Source organism: Notothenia coriiceps, unplaced genomic scaffold (assembly GCF_000735185.1).
Source record: "Notothenia coriiceps isolate Sejong01 unplaced genomic scaffold, NC01 NC01_scaffold00000339, whole genome shotgun sequence".
In the NCBI taxonomy this organism is placed as follows: domain Eukaryota; kingdom Metazoa; phylum Chordata; class Actinopteri; order Perciformes; family Nototheniidae; genus Notothenia; species Notothenia coriiceps.
In genome coordinates, this window is record NW_011333040.1 from 5,850,695 (window position 1) to 5,865,956 (window position 15,262).

The window sequence follows — 15,262 nt, forward strand, 5'->3', positions numbered from 1 at the left end:
TTCCAGCAAACATCCACGGATAAATTGCGATGTTAACAACCTCTTGATAACCTCATGTTTTTAACTTAGGATCATAGGATCGTTTAGTCTAGAAAAAGGTAAATGTGTGCAATTTCTTATAAAGTTGTGTATATTTACAGATTGTTGCAAAAACTAAGAAGCTTATAAACATCAGGTTTAAAACTAAAAGAGCTTTACAAAAAAAGCACAATTAAAGATGTTTGGAGTTTTATTTTAGTTATTCATTTTAATGTTTGGTCTAAGAGATGCTGATTTGAAACCGTTGTTACATACTGTTACGGCGTTTCCTGTTTCTGCCGGAGAGAGGGGAGGCCGTCTCAAAGCTTGCTGCTGTATTTACTCCCTCCATCTGACAGGAGGGAGCCTCGTTGAGCTGCGAGTGTCACTCCACGGAGTTTACTTCGTCACGGAGGGGGAGTGTGTAGGGGTAGGGTGTAGGGCGTGGTTTGGGATTGGGCCTAAGTCTGCTAATGGCTACATTTTACTTTGAAGTTTATGATTAGTGCGTACATTTTACTTTGTCAATCATTCATGTTTACTGTGATGTAAAACAGACTGTATGTTTTTTTACCCGTGTCCACCACGAGCAGCAAACATCTCGTGGAAAGGAAACTGTCTGTGGAGATCCTTCTCTATGATGTCCAGCCATTTAGCTTCTCCTGGCTCTCTCTCCAGCTCCTGCAATTACAAAAACATTCAATACAAGATTACCAAAACAATCTCCTTCACTCATGGAGTCTGTTTTCAGATTGCCCATCCAATTGGATAAGACTGCAAAACCATGTATGAGACCACGTTTAAGAGTATTTTACAGGCAAAACAAACAGACTGCTTCAAACCCCCCACCCCAACCACACACACCAACCAACGTGGACCAAAGGCAGGCAGGATTACCGCTCCTGATAAGAGGCTTACAGTTCACCAGGTCTGCGCCTGCGCCCCTTTAGCACCCCTGAAGCTCACATTGGCCTACTCAGCTCCCCACTTTGAGACTTTATCTTCTAAACCAGGATGAAAATAAAATAACACAAATAACTGAGTTGATTTGAGAAACAAGGGATTCAAATATAGGTTCATATTTCCATGTGTGGCTGACTTGCTACTAAAGCATTTTCAGATCTATGAGAGGCTTAAAAAGGAGGAACATTACCAAATGCATGATGGATTTACAATGCGAACACAGCGGCACAGACTGTAAACAGCATGCAGGTCTATGTGGACGAGTTGTGGTGTGAGTGATTAAGACATAAAGTTTGCAATTTGTAACACATGCAAATCCAAAGCAAACCATAGAGAAACCTTAAAAACAAGGTTTAACAAAAATATGGTATAAATTAAATGTTATAAAGTCAATGTTTTGTTTGAATGTACCGATTACATTTTTATTTTCCATGCAAGAAACGTTGCAAAAATGTCTGTATGCTTTCAATGGCAGTTGAATTTCATCTATGAACTGTACCGACGACTGAGTGAATATATGAGAGCATCTTAGAGTTCATGTATTTTGTTTTATCCTTTATCCTCTGTGTTGAATGTAAAAGTTAAAATGACAACAACATGGTCACAGATACCTCAAATTTCCCAGGGTTGGCGTCCAGGAGCTCTTGGCTGTTGGACAGAAGCTGCCAGGCTTTGGATCTGAGAGAAGAGGGAATCCCCTTCCTGCAGCGCAGCTTCACCTTTAACATACACAAAGACACTGTATCAGCTCTGGCATTATGTTATGTATAACCAAACCAATTATGTATAAAAACATATCCTAAGACGAGGGTTGTACCGAATGTTTTCAAATGAAACTTAAAATGTCTGTCAACGTATTGATGTTATCGAACTAAAGAAAAAATTAAATCCTCAATTTGAAGGGCTTAATGCCAACAAAAAAAAGATTGAAGCAGAACGTGAATTTGGGAAAATATAACTATCCATCTATTTGCATTCAGTTCAATTGGACTTTTGGACCCTTTGTAAATGTCTGGATTGCACAAGTCAGAAACAGCCTTCCCACTGAAATCTTATTCTACAAATAGTGTTAAACATTATAGTGTCAGTGTAACCTAATCTTTTCCTGCAACTTCAGGAAATACCAGGTTTTAAATGAAAGAACAGACATGAAAAAAAAACACAAAAAAAACAGGGTGCACATCATTTCAATGTCGATTGATAATCTAAATGTCACCGTTACGAACAAAGCTTTAAAGTATTTCGTTACAGCGCTACAAGGCTGACATGCGTACCTTTTGGAAGCGATGTTTGACCCATTTGTCCCAGTGGTAAAACATATCCAGCCATTTTACTTCCCGCTGTCTGGCAACTTCAACGCGAACATCCTTTTCACTAGAATAGTGAGTAATACAAAAATGACCTCATTATTGACAGAATTAGGACACTTCCACACTCCTAAATATTGCACTCTGAAACATTAACTTTGATCTAATGACACATACAAAATACCACAATCTCTCTTTTACATACATCTGTACAACATTCAGCTAAATAGCTCAGATATAGAACATCCTTTACATTGTACAGAATGCACTGCCACTACTGATGGTGAATCAATATATTTTCAATTATTCAACAGCGGAAGAGCAATTAGCTTGAGAGAAAAAGTAGAAGCAAATGGGACCGAAAAGAGGAAGAGAGCAGATGGGCGTGAGAGGCGACACCACGGAGACACACAGTCAGTACATATTGAATCACTGAAATGCTCTCAGCATTATCTGAGTCAGGCCAATGAGAGATAAAGGACGGACAAATATGTTTAGAGCAGCAGAGAAGGAGAGGAAGACAGGAACGGGGCAGAGAAGAGAGGAAATCTCTTTGGGGCAGATGGAGGGCAGTTTAGATGTTCGGCAAAGTGACAGATTGAAAGGAAGATAGGCAGGATTTAAATTGATCTGTGCAAAGTAATTATTCGGTCATAATCGAATAATATCTTGCATTGCAAAAAGTGAACTTTCTGCATCATGGCTAAAACAATTCCTGAAGAAACTAAGCAAAAGTCTTGACTATTGTTTCATGATTTAATTAATAAGTATCAAGTCTGAATTCGAAGACATCATCACAGTTGAATCTGTTAAAATGATTGCTTTCCTAGGTGAAGCCCATAAGACGAGACATTTTGTGTAAATATTATATTTGTTTCTCTTTGTTATATTTCTTTCTAAAAACATTTGTTTTTCTTATCAGTTTACTTGATTCATTGATGGAATAATGTATTAAATACTTGATTATTTAATATAATTGATAAAGTTAAAAGAAGAGAGGTGTCTCTCTTTCCACTCAGCCATCTTTATTTCTAAATATCTCAGACCTATCTGTGATCAATACTTTGCATATAGACAGGAGTTTAATGCTTACCCGCTTTCACTGTACTGATTTCCACCTAGGAATCCATATTTATCAGTGCGTCTGACAGACATGCCGTTGACCTCAGAGTCTGAGCCCACAGAGCTGCCGTCCTCTCCCAGTCCAGATAGAGACTCCAACGTCCCTGACATGATGCTGGCTGACTCCAGGTAGCTCAGGGTGTCAGGGGCCGGCCGGGACTTGGGCAGGGGGAAGGGAGAATCTGGCTCCAGTATCAGTGGGACACTAGGGCTGGGGGGTTCGGCTCTGGTGGGGGTGCTTGGCAGTTCTGCTTTAGTTGCTTCACTGGGAGTTGCAGGCTTTGGGGAGAGAGGAGGAGGAGGAGGCAGACTTTGAGGGATTTGTTCTTGTTGAAGTGGCTGAGGTTTCTCCTCTACGGCTGACGTGCTGTCGATGGATGCTGCAGCAGCAGGCGTGGCATTGGAAGCTGCAGCGATCTGGGGTTGGCTCGCTGTAAATGTACCATCATCCATGACAGGATTTGGATTGTGGGTGACATGGACATTGGGGTAGAGATTAGGACCAGGATTAAGATCAGGAGAGGGTGATGCCTGTGGCCCTTCACTTGGAGCTGATGGCTCGCTCGGCGGAGCTGATGATGGCTCGTTCGGCAGAGCTGATGATGGCTCGTTCGGCGGAGCTGATGATGGCTCGCTCGGCGGAGCTGATGATAGCTCGCTCGGCGGTGCCGGGGTCGCTGTTTCAGTATTCAAGCATTCTGCAGCTGGTGGGTCACTTGTCTCCTGCTTCATAACATCAGGTACAGTCTCTGCATCTTTCCCTGGTGATTCCTCTCTCTGTGGAGAAGCCTCATGTACCAATAACGAGAGGGGAGTGTCAGCAGTGAGTTTTGTAGGACTCAAGGGTGGGTGGGGGGTGAAGGGTGATCCCCCTGACTGAGCTGCAGGAGTGTTTCCAGTCAAAGCTTTGTCATTGTAGAGGGACGACATGAGTGAGGGCTTCTCCATGGCAGACTCTGGAACAGGGTGGTTGATAGCATGTTGTGCTGATGAGGATGGAGGGATGGATGGAGCTACATGAGGATCCCCCAACGCGGGGGGTGATGGGGATAGCGTGGAGAGTTCGGCCATGGTTCCGCTCTGATCTCTCCTTTACAAACGAAAAAGAAGATGATGGAGCTTAGCTTTCTTTTTGCCAAATAACAACTGTGTGTTACGTCATGACAGATTTCCATTAGTTCAATAAAATAAACGCAGCTTTGATTATGTATATATGTTGTTGTTTTTTTTACAGTGGATAGAGACACAAATATTCTCAGCAACAATTCATGAATGTGGCAACATTAAAGCTCAAAGTTTATCACAAAAGATGACCAAATGTTTATGAATTTCAGATATGCCATTTTCTGTAATGCATAAGCAGAAAGTTCCTCTTCTTAAATTTGAGTCAGAGAATTGGATTGGAGAAGCAGCTACATAACTTAAGTTTGAAACAATAGATTTTTTGGGAGACAGCATATAACATAAACAATCTTTATAACTTTTAATCCCCTTTCAGCCTTAACTTATGTACGTGTAACTTCACATCATGTGGTATTTATTTGTTGTTACTGAAAAAAGGTTTCCATTAATACATGTTTCAAGTTGCTACATTTCATGTTTTGCTGCACAGAAGAGAATATCAGACATTTAATGATAGCATAGCATAAAAAAGCAACTTATTTTTCAAGAGAGAACATATAACCCCGGTTAAGCACTTTGATTTAGTCAGTCAAGAGCGAAAGGAAACCATTACTGTAGAAATAACGGTTTAATCAACCGATGTAACAGTGCACTGGCATTTAGCTAACGTTGTCAACAAAGCATTCCGACAACCATAGTTATCCGGTATTCTGCTGATGAGGCAGGTTGCCGTCTGTAGTTCCAGACACTATATCAGTTTCATGCTAGCAGGTAATTTGTTGTCATATCCTCCCCTGAGGCCTCCCTCGGAGCGACTCAACTTCCCGATTCAGCACACAGGAGCAGTGGTTTACTAATAGCTAATAGTCAACACCCTCCCTCCCCGCCAGGCCCTGGCCGAACAGCGTCCTCGGCCTTGTCCACCCCACTGCCCTGGTCAACTTCAGCTCAGCTAGTCAACTCACCCAACACCGGCGTGTCACTGTGATCCGTCCGCCTGGACAGCCAGGGGGTTCCTATCCGTTAGTTCCCCCCGCCACAGCTCCGGTCCCGCAACCTGCCCCGTGAAATGAAAACACGAAAAACCAAAGGGGCAGGAGCCGCGGCACGGGGCGAGGAACTGGAAGAACAAACGTCCTGCAATCGGCGAGCTAGCTGGCTAAGTTAGCAGCTAGCTTAGTTTAGCAATATGTACTATTAGCATTAGCGCCGATAGTGTTTCAGTTAGCATAAATAGCTAGCTGAGTGTTTCGGTTACCTCGGTTAGACACGCACTCTTTTTGCGACCATTCTCTCTTAATTCAAATAACCATTCTAAGTTATAGTGTTCATTCTGAAACAAAAGGGAATTTCTTTGTTAAATGTATCCAAGCACAGCGGCAGGGCTACATCCAACACCAGCCTGCATTTCCTACTGACAGCTACGTGCGTGTTCTCGTCAATGTCGTCGGGCACACGCACGTACGGAGCCTCCCTTCCACAGCAGAAAGACGTTTTATTACACTAACAATGCATTATGCATTTTACACAGTTTAGAAAGTAAATGATTGCACTCATTCAGTACTGTACTTAACAACACATACTTTACTCGAGTATTTCTATTTTGTGACTTTATACTTAACTCTACTACAGTTCACATTCACATATAAATATTGTAGGCTATTTGTATACTCACTACATTTAGGCCTGTCTTCAACTTCAGTTAGTAGCTACTTATGGTGGGATGTAACTACACTTGCTCCAGCATTGTACTGAGGTACAAAGTTGTGTTACTTGTGGGCCTACTCTCCTGGAGCCTTCACGTGAAAACAATATTTCCCCACATTTGGTGAGTTTGAATCTCTATAGCAAACTGAAGGATAAAGTGTTCATTATGTATTTATAAAATAATAATACCGTAGGTTAGTAGGCTACCTAATTTATTAAACTCTTACACTGGAAAATAATTGTCAAAAAAAATTAAAAACCAGGTTGCGCATGTCTTTGACTTTAACTGTGAGTATTTTACACTCAGATATTGATATTTTTACTAAAGATAATTATATTATTACTTATAAAACCATTGACTATACACTAATGGTTAGTGAAATTTTCATTTCATTTCATTTTACCACAATCACACACATTACACTATTCAGGAATCAAATGTGTGTATTTGTAAAGCACCCTCAAAATAAGTTTGACATTCTCAATAATTTGTTATTATTATTAAAAAAAAAACATGAATGTCCAATGATGGTAGGGGAAATGGAAACATCTTATAATAAAAATGCACAATTATCTGTACTCTCGATATTTTACTTGTATGTTTAGTTGAACCAGTAGATGGCAGTATCCCGTCAAAAACAAGCAACTCTGAAGGTTCAGAGTCAGATCCAAAACACATCTATTAAACATACTTGTGCCCAGGCATGCTCACACCAAACATACAGTATAATATACTGGACTGCATTATAAAATGCAGAATTTAACAACTTGATACTTTTGTTAGAAGACAAATTAATGCTATTTGAAATAGTATAACATTTCCACAACTGTCCTTTGTTTTGTTTTGTTTGGGGAGATTCAGTGTGGGGACAGTGAGTCATTTCTCTGCACTCATGTTCTTGACTAGCAGGCATGTGATTGTTATGAGGATTACCATGGTTAAAGCCGGGGACACCCAAGCCTGTAATGCTGGAATGATGTCAAAGGGAACTCCCATATCATTTGTCTTACTAATACAAATAAATACCATACAGCTGGTTGTCATGGAGTCTGATGGCAAGTTTCCACAAGAGTATAACGAAAGCCTATCCTTTGTGCTGTAAACAAAGTGTATTGTCTCCATGGAAATACAGTTGGAGAACTCACATTAACCATGAGGGAATGTTATGGAAAAAAAAACAATGATCAAGGACTTAGATCCTCAAAGTGTACAACTGATGCACACCATAACAATCATTATTAAAATCAGTTTTGGAAAGAAAATAATGGAAAATGCATTCTTTTTTTGTGTGAATCAAATGCAAAATCCCAACAAGCAGAGCCATGAAGAATATATTAAATTATATTTATTTCAAACAACATATATTTCATCGTCTATGTCTTTATATATATATTAAAAAAATGTAAATGGTGTTTACATTGGTCTTATCCACATAATTACATGATGTAGAAATGTTAAATATCTGAATACTATTGCACATTCTTAACAAGCTTATCACTACAATACAAATGATAGACTTACTTAAATATAACGTTTTATACTGTAAATAGTTTGCTTTTCTTGATTGCATTGTCGCCTAATGGCAGGTTACTTCTCTACACTGTATACCTGGAGTCCTGCATGTCTAAATAGCAGCTTTTGGTGCATGTTGAAGTAGTTGAGTTCACATTAGGCGTCCTTGTGGTTATCCTTGTTAGGGAATGTATCAACCCATTTCTGTGTGTGGGCCAGACATTGTTCCCAGTCGTACAGAGGCCTGTACTGGAAGAATCGCTGGGCTTTATCTGTGCGGACAGTGAAGGAGGTAGAAGCCACAGCAAAGGTGTAACTGTTCAGCAGCGGTGTGTAGTTGTACAAGGGGCTCACGATCCATCGGAGCAGGTCATTGAGCATGGCCAGGAACCAGAGCACCAGTAAGGGCATGCGAACCAGTCGGAAGTTAAATTTGGAGAGAAACAGCATGTTGAAATCCTCGTAGTTCTTGTAGGGCGAGTCATCGTAGCAGAAGAAAGCTTCACCACCGACCGTCATGGGCCGCTCAACTAGGGCTTGGGCTGCGAGTACATGCATCCAGGCCACGTTGCCTAGGAACAGAAACAAGTGGGTGAACACCAGATTGAATGATGGAAGAAGTATTCAAAACATTTACCTCAGTAACCTAAAGATAATTTATTGTGACATTAGGCAATGGACATAACATTTGATTGATGAGTAGAAATTGCTAACAGTTAAATATCCCAGAGTACCAAAAGAAAAAGCAGCCAGTCTGAGGGTCTTTCCTCCTGCCCACCGCTGTTGTTTTACACACTTTCACATTTCTTTCTATAAACAAGTTTATAGCCCATAACCATTTGAACCCATTATTTATATGAAACATATAGAACTTATGTTTTACTAAGTAAACATTTATTGTTAAAAACAAAATGTACGGCTGTATGTGGCACCAATGTTTAATGCGAAAAACCAAAGTTGTATATGAAATAACAATCTTCTCTTTAACTAGTAAAACAAAATCCAGTGGTGATCAATACATATTTATCTTACATCTAACTTGTGCAGAACAACTCTCAAGAAAACATGCAGTTGCTTCACAGCTGTGACCACATTGCATCGACAAAGTCCTCTATTATATTTCAGAATCTCTAAAGTGTTACATTTACATTTCATTTGACTGACACTTTTATCCAAAAGGTTCAAAAACCATAGAGATTAAAACTCTGAACAACAACGAAAGTGCAGATATATTCACTTCAAGTAAGTCATACCATTGTAAGAGTGCTGGTGAATTAGTGACATATATATATATATATATATATATACATATAATAATTGAATTGCCAAGGTACAATCGAAACAAATGCGCTTTCAGTGTCTAATGTACTAATCGTGAACTTGCCTCCACATTAGTTCAAATATATCAACAGTAGATCTTTTTACATTAAGGTTCTGTTATATCAGCATTAGTTAGGGTGCTAAAAATATTGGTCACCAAGACTATAAATGCTGACTGTTACTCATGCTCACGTGCACTACTGATGATACTAATTTGGTCCTTGACAACAACCTTTGCCACGAGTGAATAAAAAAAGAAAAATGTATCATCACCGAAACCAGCATGTTGAAACTGGTTTGTGGTTGGTGGGACAGATGTATTTAACAAGGTGTATATAGATTTATGATACTATTCACATATCACAGCCAAGCCATCTGGTTTGAAGTATCCTCACTGCTCATGTTATCATGTTGTACAATCTCTAAGTTACACATCTTCTTTTAGCAGACTGACTAGCAGCTGTTGAGGAAGCGGTTTAAGAGAACCTCAGCCTTTTTTTAAATGTTTGTACAGTCTGGCTGTATCAGATACAAGGAAACGCATGTGAATGCAGAGGAAAAAAGCTCTCACATAGCAACCTTCCTTCTGCTTTTAGTCTTGGTGTGAACAAAAGCCATGTTCAAGAGCTATATTGGTTACTTCTGACATGTCCCTGATGTTGTGACTATGACTCACAAAGAAAGTAGCATTACCTGCATAGACACGTCCATGTTCAGAGGACTCTGGGATGCCGCCAATGATCATGCCTCCCCGCTCGGCACCCTTATCGTAGAAAGCCTTGATTAGCTGGTGCCCCTCTCCATAGATCCCTGTCGGCCTCAGGGAACACGTGTATAAAGTCTTTCCGCCCTTTATCTGAGAATGACAATACCAGGATTGGGAATTGAGACAGGAGGCAAATAAAAACATATTCATGGGTGGACAAAGGGTAGATTGTTTTGGAGTTGGATTGTAAACAGCTAGAGTGACACCCCAGCAAGGCCACAAGGGGAGAATCTAGCATTTTGTGGCAAAGTTGCCCAAGACATTTCTTCATAACTTGTTATAGGCTGTCAGTGTAAATAGCATAGAAAAAAGTTTGTGAGTCAATAAAAAAAAAGAGTATACAAGTTGATGTCCCCCATTATAGTACTTATAATAATCTATACACATATATCTTAATGCTGATACATGTGTTTTTCTATTTTGCATCTGCAGCTTTAATTGCTTCCATTGCATCATTTTCTGAAACTTATAACCACTGCAGTTTATTTCTGTTGAAATGAGATTTTAATACATCTGCCTCAATAAAAACACCCCAAACCATAACATTGTTAAACATAAATTACCTTGGTGCCATTAGCTTCAAGCACAATTTTCTCTGCCTTTGCTTTGCTCTTAGGATAGGCCATAGTGTGTTCCACTTTGTAAGGTGTGTCTTCATTGCCCCTGTACAGAAAGAGTTAAACAGTCAGAAAAGGACTCAAGAGAAAATAAGCATAAAGTGTTTTCTTGACCTTACCACATGTGAGAGGAATGTGCGAGTCAAAATAGAGTTTACTTAAACGGAGGTTGGGAGAGAGATAGGAAGGAAAATACCAAGGTTCATTCTTTCCCCTTGACTCTGAATCTTGTGAAATAAAGAATTCCAAATATTTCTCTGAGGTTCAGCTGTAGCAACTATCTGTACGTGCAGAAAAACACTCTGACCATCTGTGAGACTGACTGACCTCCAAGCAGATTACTGGAAGGATTTTCTGCCTTTTGTTACAAGGTAAATAGGTTCATACGCAGTTAAATATACAAACAGGAAAATAACAGTGATAACATAACAAAACAAATCTGAACACATGGAGTTTTCTATTATGGGAAAATTCTCTCTCTCCATTACCATCTACCCTTTTGGTTAGGTTCTCCTCTCTTCTCACTACACTACTTAGTTTAAAAATGTATATTATTTAAATTTGAGTCTCATGAGAAAGCGCATTTTTGCTCGTGTGCATAAGTACACCAATGACAGCCCTGAGCTAGGGTTGGGTGTGGCTCTCCCACAACTTATTTTGCACAATAAATCGGGGAAATGTTTAGCAAAATTGTTCAAGTTATGGTTTCCGTACCGTTCCTGGTATAGAAAATGAATACATATTATTCCGAAAAAAACATTGCACTCTAATGAAGGACACACGCATCGCTGGAGACATTCAGTATATTTTAAAAAGAATATCGTCATGTCTGGTAGAGCAGGCTTTGAGATAAAGCTGCAGCTGTATTACTTGCATTCCAGCATTATGTAAAGTGTGACTGACATACCAGACAAGCTCAAGCAAAACATCACTTAGGCACAGTCTGAGAGTAAGATAGTGAGTGAGTCTAAATGTGGAAAATGGCTCCATTTGATGTCTTTTTTTATCCAAGATTCCTTCTACCTAAAGTAGGTTGAAAAACCCTTGGATATACCGTCATGGCGCTGGAAACTGTGTGTTGTGAACCTTTGTCTCCTCCACCCTAGCATATCTATTATTTTCAGGCCTTGGTTTTTCCCCCGTGATAGTGCATTCAAGTGAGAAGAGAAACAAGATAGTGACAACAGAAACGCTACAGAGGGAAAGGCATCTGTAAAAGTGCTCAGTGAGGAAAACACTTGGACTTCCACAGTAGGTAACTTGGTCAACAGAATACAATTAACAAAGTTTATCAATTTGTAAATACAGAATGATATTGTATTATATTTTATGATTGAGCCTAACCTGACAAAGTGGTCTCCGTTGACGTTGGGACCGATCACTTCCATGCTGCTGGTGTAGACCAGGGACTCGATGCAACACTCAACGCAGGCGTTGATCACATTCTCTGTTCCTGAGAAGACAATGCATTCTCATTTAAAAGATTTAGGATACTGGGGTTGGATACATCAGAATGAATTTTATTGAGAGACACATTAGGTTGGTGAAACTCCCAAAGCCACAGGACTGACTTTAAGACAGTTGGATTTTTTCAGTGCCGAATTTGATGACACAGTTACCGGATGAAAGTCTTGAAAATATAATTGGACCCATAAGGAGAGAGTCAACAGGAAATTAATTCAGGGAGTTCCCAGCTGTCTCTGCTTTAAACAGACGGACACTGTGTAATGTATAGATTTGATGACATTAAAAAAACAGAGGAAGTTCCAGCACTACAAGAATTAAACATTACCAGACACATATAAGAAGGCCTTAATGATCCATGCAATTCAAGGTCTGTTGTAGTCATGTTTTGCATTAGAGAGACTATCAACTAACACAGGAAAGCATGTTTTGTCTATCTTGTAAATCTAGACATGAACCCTAGCCTTACAACCTGCATCATAAAGACAGACACAGATACTGAATAGGTAGACTCCACCACTTGCTTCATTAGTTTAAACAATATCCTTGCCAGGAACTAGTTTAGGTTATCTTAAAATTACAACAATTTAAAATGAATGGATGTCCACAGAAACCCATTAATTCATACAAGTAAGCAATTTGACGATAAAATAAAAATGTTGATGAACTAACTTACAATATCACCTCAACTTTATAACATCTTGAAGTGTCCTCTTTAAGTCAGCCTGTTTATTATTATGGCCAACAAGGAGGAAGACACATCCTTGAAAATCGTTCAAAACAGGAGAAGGTGTGTGTTTCCTGTTTTCTGATTTCCCACAGTAAACATGAAACCAATGGATCATTGATGTTTCCTACCCATTCATTTTCCTTGTAAACACTACCTTGATGTCTCACCTTTGACGTTGACTAAGGCGATGAGGTTCTCTGGAATTTTGTGCCAGACGTCCACAATGCTGGCTGTGTGGATAACAACATCGGCCCCCCGGGAGGCCTCCAACACGCTGCTGTAGTCTGTGATGTCCCCCTGAATCACCACAACCTTTGTCCGTTCTGAGGGAGAAAATAGAACACTTAAGGTCAACACAACATGACACTGTATCAGAGCGTGGATAAGGAGCGTTCCACTATGAACTCTACACACGCTTGGAAGAATCTACTATGTTACCAATTACAAAAGTCCTATTTTATTATCTTTTTGCAAATAATCTGGATAATCTTTCCACAATTCCTCTTCTTTAAATTGTAAAGATAATGTTGTTTATAGATTATAAAAGAAAACATACTAGAATATCTGTTTTTAGCCAACCAATTTTATTAAAAACCTGATGTGCTTTGTCAAATTGATGCAATAAGCCAGAGTTAGTGATCCTGCCGCAAATAGGACACTCCTTGTGGTATTCTCATTCCCATCTCTAATTTAACTAATTACAGAGAGGTGGTTGATTAAAGTTTTCCCCACTAATTCAAAATAGCTCAACAACCCAACACACATTAAAACATATTTGTCAGCAAGGCCTACTATGGGTGTTACTGACAATGAGCTCTCCTGTTACTGTTAGCTTATCAGTCAGGGGCCCAAACAGCAGGCCTCAGTTGTTCCGGATAATAAATAAGGAAAGCTGAGCAAACAATTCTCCGTGTCGGATGCGAGAACAAAGTGGTTAACTGCATTCCTGACAGGAAAGGTAAACTGGTGAAATGCACCAGAAAGAAAAACTGTGCTTGTGTTTTGATGTTTTTATTCCTAGGAAGAAAGGCTAAACATGTGAGAGGGGGATGTATATCCGCATGAACCAGCTCAGGACAACCCTTAGTTCCATGGAAAACACAACACAGCTCCCTTGTTCATGTAATCTAATGGTGGTGACAGCAACTGTTAAGGGCAACAGGTTGCAAATGAGCAGCAACAAAGCATCTGTATAACATCTTTATCCTTCCTGACACAGGAAACGTAAGGGAGTTGGCTGTCCAGGATTCACAGGTCAACTGTCAACTCTGCAGGGTGACCCGGTGACCATACTGCATATAAGGGAAAATATGTTCATTTTTTTTCTCCCCGTGGAGAGACACATACATCACTGTACTTCAACGCCCAACCCACTCCTCTCATGCTCCAAAGACGTTTTAGAAACCTGATGTTCTGTTATTTATAAACTGCACTGTCTGCACACATATCATTTACACCACTTGAGTTTCATTCAAACAAAAGGTGTTTGTTTCCTGCTGGCAAAGATCATACACTTCTATTTCCACATGCTCACATCTAAATGTATTATCACACGTAGCCTATAGGTGACTTCATTATTTTGTATAGTAGCCTAATAGGTCTATTCATCAAGAGGAGGCTAATACAGTGTCACGGTAAACCAAAGGCTCACATACTGAGGACCATAACATGGAAATGAACAATAAAGACAACGTAACAACATAACAATCTGCACAGAGAAGACTTCCTTCAACTATCCATCAATACAGATAAAACAACCTTCACGCAGAAATACGATACGAAGTTGTAAACCTTACACAGCCTTAACATAAATGGCAGTAATATATTTTTAAGCGTGACAAACGTTAACCTTATTAAATAAAAACAAAGATTCTTGAATGCAGTTGAGTATTTTGTAAACGCCTTACCTGTGCTGAGTGCATTTAAACTTGAGTCTACGTGTTTGTCAAAAACCCGGACCTCTGCCAGTTTGTCCTCCTTTTCGATCAAAAGCCTCACCAGATGATTTCCGAGGAACCCGCAACCTCCGGTGATCAGATACACGAGACCAGCCATGATATGAGAGTCCGATGGTGTCTGGGACTTCTCTCTGCAAACACTGTGAGCTTTGCACCGCCGATTCGGAAATAAGGGCTGTGTTTATAGTGCTCAACCCCATGACGTAGCCTGCTCGCAGCCAATGGTAGGGCCGTGGCAGGGTCATTTTCATCATCTTCCATTCAGTTTTAGGTGCTTGTCAGAGTGCTTGTACTTTACTTGATTATTTCAATGATCTTTCATTATGCCTTTACTCCACTATATGTATGACTGCAATAAAGATGTAATAATATAATTATAAAGATGTAGTTACTAGCTATAGGCACTACGGTGTCAGATTACAATAGATATATAGATAGATAGATAGATAGATATTATAACTTAAAACACAATTGTGCAATAAGCAGTGTTGGGCAAGTTACTTCCAAAATGTAATACATTACATATTACTTATTGCTGTCTCTTTAAAGTCATAAGTTACATTACAATATTACTGTCTCTGAAATGTAATGAGTTACACTACTTTTATATTACTTTTCAGTTACTTTCACCAAAATAACCGCAAAAATAATGGCT

The 15,262-nt window shown here is 39.6% G+C and overlaps 2 protein-coding genes across 2 annotated transcripts; both read right to left on the minus strand.

Annotated features, from left to right (window-relative positions):
* Nucleotides 1-584: 584 nt before the first annotated feature.
* Nucleotides 585-5,956, minus strand: LOC104943717 (TBC1 domain family member 10B). The gene is made up of 5 exons (XM_010769190.1): nt 5,498-5,956; nt 3,382-4,500; nt 2,256-2,355; nt 1,593-1,700; nt 585-699 (listed from the first exon to the last, which is right to left on the minus strand). The coding sequence occupies exons 2-5, from the start codon at nt 4,479-4,481 to the stop codon at nt 589-591; spliced, it is 1,419 nt and encodes a 472-aa protein (XP_010767492.1). The 5' UTR covers nt 4,482-4,500; nt 5,498-5,956; the 3' UTR covers nt 585-588.
* A 1,592-nt stretch (nt 5,957-7,548) lies between these two features.
* Nucleotides 7,549-14,760, minus strand: hsd3b7 (hydroxy-delta-5-steroid dehydrogenase, 3 beta- and steroid delta-isomerase). The gene is made up of 6 exons (XM_010769177.1): nt 14,557-14,760; nt 12,817-12,972; nt 11,800-11,908; nt 10,402-10,501; nt 9,766-9,928; nt 7,549-8,324 (listed from the first exon to the last, which is right to left on the minus strand). Exons 1-6 carry the CDS (start codon nt 14,702-14,704, stop codon nt 7,909-7,911), a joined length of 1,092 nt encoding a protein of 363 aa, XP_010767479.1. The 5' UTR covers nt 14,705-14,760; the 3' UTR covers nt 7,549-7,908.
* Between the last annotated feature and the right edge of the window lie 502 nt (nt 14,761-15,262).